This window comes from Bison bison, unplaced genomic scaffold (assembly GCF_000754665.1).
Source record: "Bison bison bison isolate TAMUID 2011002044 unplaced genomic scaffold, Bison_UMD1.0 scf7180017864371, whole genome shotgun sequence".
Classification (NCBI taxonomy): domain Eukaryota; kingdom Metazoa; phylum Chordata; class Mammalia; order Artiodactyla; family Bovidae; genus Bison; species Bison bison.
Window position 1 is genome coordinate 12,693,629 of NW_011494943.1, and position 7,312 is coordinate 12,700,940.

The 7,312-nt window shown below is 55.6% G+C and overlaps 1 protein-coding gene across 2 annotated transcripts; it reads right to left on the reverse strand.

Annotated features, from left to right (window-relative positions):
* Nucleotides 1-2,528: 2,528 nt before the first annotated feature.
* Nucleotides 2,529-6,492, reverse strand: CD7 (CD7 molecule). Of its 2 annotated transcripts, none has more exons than XM_010856367.1 (4): nucleotides 6,225-6,492; nucleotides 4,876-5,190; nucleotides 4,487-4,620; nucleotides 2,529-3,479 (listed from the first exon to the last, which is right to left on the reverse strand). In XM_010856367.1, exons 1-4 carry the CDS (start codon nucleotides 6,274-6,276, stop codon nucleotides 3,372-3,374), a joined length of 609 nt encoding a protein of 202 aa, XP_010854669.1. In that variant the 5' UTR covers nucleotides 6,277-6,492; the 3' UTR covers nucleotides 2,529-3,371. The 2 variants fall into 2 exon arrangements, with proteins under 2 accessions (XP_010854669.1, XP_010854671.1); XM_010856369.1 differs by having other exon boundaries at nucleotides 3,402-3,479; nucleotides 4,409-4,620.
* Between the last annotated feature and the right edge of the window lie 820 nt (nucleotides 6,493-7,312).

The window sequence follows — 7,312 nt, forward strand, 5'->3', positions numbered from 1 at the left end:
GTCTGCAGGCTTCATTCTGTTTCTGTTTTTGCTCAGCTCCTCTCGACAGTAAATGATCATTTTTAAAAGCTTTTCGTATGCCGTGCCGTCGTGTCTGTTTTCTGTTTGATGAGTGTGGGATTTCACGTTAACTAACAGCTTAATTCACATCTGAAGGGGCATTTTGAAATCTCAGGCGTAAGTGGTTGATCTATCTATTTCTCCCCGCGGTTATGTCCTTCCTGTTCGTACCTATTTTGCTAATTTTAGATACACGGGTACATGTTGGTTATATGTTTTTGTTCTGTTGCTGCTTTGCCAGAAGTACTGTTTTGTCAGAAAATAGAATTGGTAACTCTGTAGTTCATGTTAGCTTTTTATATGTTTTCCATACTTTTTGTCCCACAGGTGTCCTGTGGCTCTTTGAAGAAAATATAGTGTTGAATCTTTTCTTTTAAATCCAATTTGAGACTTTCTTTTAATTTGAGAGTTTAGCCCAGGGTTTTGGGGCAGGCCAAACTGGAGTGGAAAGAGGGCCCCCCCTGGGCCAGCCAAGACCCTCCACTCCAACCCCTCTGCCCACCATGCCAGCCCCTCCCCCTTGGCTGCAGCCCCTGGCCAGCCCCTGTGTCAGGAGGGTCAGTGGCCATTCTCGGGCTTTGGGGGCTTGAGAAGGGAGGAGCCAATGCCTAGAGGCCCGTGTTTCCATTGCTATCCCCAGTGACAGGCCAGCCTGGGCCAAGCTGAACTCTGTTTCTCCAATTCTAAAAGGCCCACCTTGGAACCCCCAAAGCTTCAGTCTGAGGATGGGGGCTGCTGCCTGCAGTCAAGGCCTTTGCCTCCAGCTTCCAGGGGCTCAGCCCATACCTGCACAGGTGGTGGAGCGTTTGCTGTACAGAGGCTACTCTGAGGGCTGTCCCGAGATATCTCAGTCCTCATGCCCCCCCACCCCTAGGTAGAGCAGACCCCGTCCTTCTTTTTTATTTATTTATTTATTGGCCACGCTGTGCAGCTCTCGGGATCCTAGTTCCCTGACTAGGGGTCGAACCTGGGCCTTTGGCAGTGAAAGGACAAAGTTCCAACCACTGGACTGCCAGGGAATTCCCTGTCCCCATTTGACACTGAGGAAATCAAGGCCCAGGGGTAGATGTGGGAGAACCAAGACCCAGAGCGCACTCAGGCTGTCTGTCACAACAGAAACAAAGCCAGCAGTATTTAAATGCCAATGTGCTTACGTGTATGGAACACGTCCAGCAAGCATGGGGCTCGATGTGGGGCAGGGGGCACATGGAGGAGGGACTCAGCCCTGCCCTCCATAGAAAGGACAGAGAAGCAGACAGTTAAGGGTGATCATGTGAGGGGAGGACGGTGGGCAGCATGACCCCCAGCACAGACCACAAGAAAGGGCAGAGGTTGGAGGGGGCACGACCGCTGGTCACTGGGGTGGAGTCAGGTGGAGAGATGTGTCCGATGACAAGGGCCCCTGGAGGTGGGCTGATGCTGAAGGTGCTGTCTGCTTTTGTCTCAGGAGCTGGGAAGAGGCTAAAGCTATGGTGAGAGCTGAGGGTGGGGGCAGTGGAAAGGGCACTCATTGTGACTGGGAAACCACAGAGTCCAGCTCTTTGTAAATTATTATTATTGTTATTATTTATTTGGCTGTGCCAGGTCTTAGTCGCAGCACTCAGGATCTTTGATCTTCCTTGCAGCATGTGGCATCTTTAGATAGCAGCACGTGGGATGTAGCTCCCTGACCAAGAATTGAACCTGGGCCTCCTACACTGGGGGCATGGAGTCTTAGCCAATGGACCCCCAGGGAAGTCCTGAACCCAGCTCTTGAAGGGAGCATGGGCCCACTCCCCTAATTTACAGATGGGAAAACTGAGTCCCAGAGGGGCAGGACTAGCCCAGTGACATGCTGCTGAGTGGTCAGGAGGGGGACCAGAAGTCATCAGGTAACAGGTGAACACTTGCCGCACTTGGCTCAGCGGGACAGCCTGCCTTTCCTCGGGCCCCTGGGAGACGGGCGTGCTGTGTTCCTTGTCTCTGCCTCCCCATCTGGGTCCCAGCCGCAGGTCCTGGTACCCTCCACAAGAGCTGTTGAGATCACATCCCAAGCTGCCCACCCCAAACCCAGTGTGTCTCAGTGAATCCCTGCCCCAGTGACACACACCCCACAGCCAGACAGAACCACCTCTTCTGTTCTTCCATTATTTCATCCGTGTAGACGTAATGGTGCTGCCAGGCATTTAAACAACCACACACTCCCATCTGTACATGTGTGGGGTCACACATATACTCTGCACCAGCTTGTATCCTTATGGCATCTCGCAAAGGTCCTAACATGATGTTTCGCTCTTCATGGGGTCTTTTTAGCACTTGGTGTGTGTGCGCACCATAATCGGTAGAGCGGTTCTCTTATTTGGACATCTAGGGAGTTTCTCAGTGGCTGGTTTTGTCATTGAAAGCAACACTGACATGGCTATCACTGTAATCTTGTTTCTGTGACCAAAGATCATGTCCCCAAGACTCAATTCCAGCTAAAAGGAGTGTCATTATTTAAAGACATTTTAATCTTTGCAAACCCAGTGGATGAAGGGCTTTCTCATTTCAGTTGGTGGGCAGCATGGTCTACCAGTTCTTGGCTCCAGGTCCAGGAGGATGCAGCTACAGTTCACACCCATGCGGGGTGCATTTGTTTCCCCAAGGTCGGTTCCCCAATTCCCATCACACCGCAACATGAGCGCCCACTGGGAGCAGCCCAGTTAAGAGCCCAGCAGCTCTGCTGAGACTCTCAGATCACTGCTCCCCTTCCTCTGTCCGCAACTCACCCTGTGGTGGAGGCCAGCGAGGCTGGGAGGGCTCTGGTTGATGTGCACCTTCTCAGCCATAACAGGAACTGGAGTGAGTTTGTGTCCCCTGGCCCCTCCCTCCTTCCTGAAAATCTCACACAGAATCCTTTAGGCTGCAGAAATCCTCAGCGATGCCAGAGAAGGTGTCAGGCAAACCTCCCCACCTCGACTCTGAACTGGCTGAGAAATAGACACTGGAGTTGGAAAGGGGAGAAGAGAAGTCCTTTATTTCTGGCAAGGCTTGACTGGGGTCAGAGTTCAGCTCCCAGCCTCCCAGTTGACCACTCCCCAAGGCAGGTCCATCCTTCAGAGCAGTCTCTTTTACCATGCAAAGGCCAGGGTAGCCGTGGGACAGAGAAGTTTCCTTTCCAGTGGTTCCAAGGTGCCAGGAGCAGCCTCAAGGGTGGGAGGCAGGCAAGGAAGGCTTCCTGGAGGAGGCTGTGGGAGCCTGACTGCTGTGGGGAGCTGCCTGTGTGTGCGTTCTGGGTGGATGGTCGGCCCAGAGCTCTGCTAGACAGAGGGAGGCCTGGGGTCCTGCTGGGCTCACTGGTACTGGTTGGGGATGGACATGGTGTTACAGCGGCTGTGGGACATGTCCTCATAGATCACGAACACTGGGCTCTTATCCTTCGCACAGCAGAGTTTCTGGATCTGAAAGAAAGCCTGCTGTCTCCCACTGGGGCAGCTCGCTCAGGAGCACCCTCTGTCTTCATGGCATTTCCCCTCAGGAAGCTTTTATAATAGATTTGGGGGCCTGCATGAAGCCGTTCCAGGAGGGTCCTCAGCCAGCCCCTCGGTTCTCCAGCGCTGCCCAGGCCTGGGTGATGTGGGCAGAGGCAGGGCCCCGGGGGCAGTGGTGGGGAGGTGGAAGGTAGAATTGACCTTGCACCCTGGCCCTGGACAGGGAAGGGGGCCTGGCTCCCTGGGGATGCAGAGCTGGAGGTGCTGGGCTAATGTGGGGGTGAAAGCTGAAGGACCAGGGGTGAGCTGACCACTCCCTGGCCCCTGTTTCTGTTGGCCCCTCCTCTCCCACCTCCAGCACACAATTGCACGTGGTTTTCACATGCTCACAAGCCTCACTCATGCACGCATGCACACATATGTATATGTGTGCACACTTTCACAGTCACATGCAGCATGCCCATGTTCTCTGAAAGGATCTCTCTGGAACCCTCTGTGAAAAGTATTAGTCACTCAGTCGTGTCCACCTCTTTGCAATCACAGGGACTGTAGCCCACCAGGCTCCACTGTTCAGGTGGATTCTCCAGGCAAGAATACTGGAGTGAGTAGCCATTCCCTTCTCTGGGGGATCTTCCTGATCCAGGGCTCAAACTCGGGTCTGCTGCACTGCAGGCAGATTCTTTACCCTCTGAGCCACCCTGACCCTTGCTAATCCCCCTTAAATAGCTGACCAGGACCTGTGTTCCTGGCACCACGATCATCCCTGCAGGTGGTTCCAGTTCTTGGGCTTCCTCTCACCTTGGGCCTCACCATCCAAACCCTCTAAGCTCCCAGGGCCCCTGACAGAAGGAGTGAGTGGGTGCTGGGGTTTCCCATGAGGCCAGATCCCCGAGGCTTACCCACTTTCCTTCCCGTCATGCTCTCTGAGAGAAGTGGGCTTCTAGGGACACTGGTGACACCCGAGGGTCCATACTGACCTGTGTTCTTATCAGCACACACACTGCTCCCAGTCCCAGCCCGATGAGGAAGAAGCCCACAGCCAGGGCCGTGGGGAGGGCAAAGTGTATCGGCCAAGACTCCTGGCATGTGTTCGCTGCCTGGGGCAGTTGGTCTGGGAAGAAGGAACGGAGAGAGGCATTCGGCAGGTGAGGGAGTCCCTGGGAATCTCTGTGGTTCAGGGCAGGGTGGGTCTTTGGAGTGTGTATGGGGGGTGGGGGGGAATCCAGGAGGCTTTCTAGAGGAGTTGGGCTCATGTTGGAAGGAGTAACTCAAGCAAACTTAGAGGGAAGGTTCCCAGACAGGGGCAGATGGACCCCAGGCTGGCGAGTGGCAGGTGGAGAGGTCCCAGGACTGGCATACTCCCTACCTGTCACCATGACCAAGGTGCCGGGACCAAAGATCTTATCATCCATGATGGCCACACAGGTGTAGCCACCGGTGTCAGCCAACTGCAGGTGGTACAAGCTGATGGTCAGGTTGCTTTGCAGCCCTGAGTAGGCAATGCGGCCCTGGAACCAGGGGTCCACGGTGGGCTCCGACCCATCTTCATAGTAAATCACATCGCTGTTGTTCGGCCACGTTTTTTTCAGGTAGATGCCATGCAGGGTCCCCGGGGTGGAGCAGGTGATGTTGACGGAGTCCCCCTCTAAAGCGATCGTTTTGCGGGGGGACTGCCACACCTCTGCAAGGAGGACCTGCCACCATCACCATTGGCCTGGCCAGAAGGGCAGGGACCCATCTCTGTGCAGGGGATGGTGACAGGGCAGTGGTGCCCAGGGACAGTCCACTGTTGACATGTCACCAAGGATGAAGCAAATTTTGGAAGCCTTGGAGCAAGCGACATATGATGCCAGCACCCTGGGCTGTCCTCAAGTTCCAGGGGGATCCCAGAGGGCCAGGCCACCCGTGACCTCTCCCCTCCCTGAGGGTCAGGGGAAGTTGTAGGTGGGGCCTCTTCCTTCCAAAGCACTTAGACCTCCAACCACTCTTCCTGGTTCTACACCTTCTCCCCCTCTTAAATGGCAGTTCCCGCAAGAGCCAGGGGCACTGTCTTCTCTCCCTGTTTCTTTTAACACTAACTGCCTCAGTTTCCCACCATTTCCAGGCACTTGAAGCCAGTGGCTCCATGAGGTGGGCACATCTGACTTGTCCCTGAGACACCCAAAAATTTCCCTCGTCTGCCTAGTGGGGCCCAGCAGGGCCAGCTTCCAGGTGCAAACATAATCCAAACATCGACTTCTCCAGAAACTAAATTTTGCAGCTCTTTTTTGGAGGGAGGGGGCACAAGAATTGTGCCCCCCAATTCCCCATCCCACTTTATGGAACTAAGGGCTCTTGCTCACTGCAGAACTTTGCACAAAAGGCAAGCAGAAGGACGATGTTTTCTCAAGACAAAAACAGCCTTGATGGTTGTAGGAGAAAATTCAGATAAAGAGAAAGAAGAGTTTCAACCACAGAGACTCTGTACCCAGACATCAGCCACATCTCAACGCCCATGGTTTTGGGTCCAAGTGTCCAAGGCTGGACTTGACCCCCAGCAGGGACTTCCAGGGCCCGAAGGGAAGGTCTCCCTCAAAGTCACCAGAGATCACCCCCTTCCCTGGAAAGACAGTCTGAGGTGGGGAGGGGAGGGCTGCAAGGCGGCTGAGTGGAAGCGCTAAGCCTGCTGGGGGGGTGTGGTGGGGGATGGGGTAATGGAGAGTCGGGAAGCCTTACCTCCAGCGGCCTGGAGCAAGGGGAACAGCAGGAGCCCCAGGAGCCCAACCATGCTCACTGCAGGAGGAAGAGCAGGGGCCCCTCTCACTGGGCTGTCACGGTTCTTCCTGTCTGTAGCGCCCAACTGCGTGCCACCACCACCTCCCAGGTGCCACGTTCAGGCGCGGTGGGAGCAAGATGGAGCAGGAGGTAGGCAGGGGGGCTGCACACAGTGACGGGCGGTTGAGCCCTCCAGGAAGGCTTGCTGGAGGTGGTACCATGAGCGAGGGGACGTGCTGTAGGCGAGGCTGGGAGGGGCAGCGCTCCTCCCCAACTCTTAAGTCTGAGCACTCACATGTAGATCTGTGATCCTGGCCCTCTGCCCAGGTTGCACACCAGGGAGAGGAGAAAGGAGGGCAAGAATGGGCAGGGGCAGGACCAGGAGAAAGACAAGGGGGTACCCAGGTGGGGATGGGGGTCAGCTTCCAGATATCCTGGTCTTCTGGCTCACTTTCTGCTGGGACCTGATTTATGTCCAGAAACTTGGAGTATCAAGTCAGTCACCACTGCAGCCTGGGGGCTGGGTGTGGTCATAGGGAAAGACCCGGGGCATGTGCCCAGGTTGTGGCTGCCCGAGTGGCTCACGATTCTCTTTCCTGTGGGTGCAAGGGCTGGACACCGCTCAGCTGGGCTACCATCCAGTATGTTGGTGCACCAGGGTCCTGGTGAGCAGCCCTCAGGGCAGAGGGAGACCCATGCCTGGACCCTGACCCCGAGGGCTTGGAGGTCCTTGAAGAGGAGACAGACTCTGGGCAACCAGGGAGAGGAAGACGTTTCTCTGTTCTGGCAGCCTTGGCTAGAGGGCCAAGTTTCCAGTGTTGGCCCAAAGCCACATGTGCGTGTGCCGGGTGTGTGCACGTGGCTCACGCATGGCCAGACAGTCCTAAGAGATTTCCTCCCTGGAGACCCCCTCCTCTGACTGGACGCTCCTGTGCTGATGGTTCGGGGTCCTGGGTGGGGTCTAGGGTGGGAGCAGATTAGGTTTGCTGGGTGACCGCCCCTAGCAGGGGCTGTCCACCTATCTACAGACACTTCTTGCGTGAGGGGGT

Bases quoted from the DNA above. Each gene is read 5' to 3' on its own strand.
- CD7 (XM_010856367.1), bottom strand. From the start codon at position 6,276: ATGGTTGGGCTCCTGGGGCTCCTGCTGTTCCCCTTGCTCCAGGCCGCT. The intron at 4,621-4,875 runs GTAGGGAGTATG...CCTTCTTCCCAG, and splicing joins CACCTTGGTCATGGTGACAG to ACCAACTGCCCCAGGCAGCG. The intron at 3,480-4,486 runs GTCAGTATGGAC...GCTTTCTTTCAG, and splicing joins GTGTGCTGATAAGAACACAG to ATCCAGAAACTCTGCTGTGC.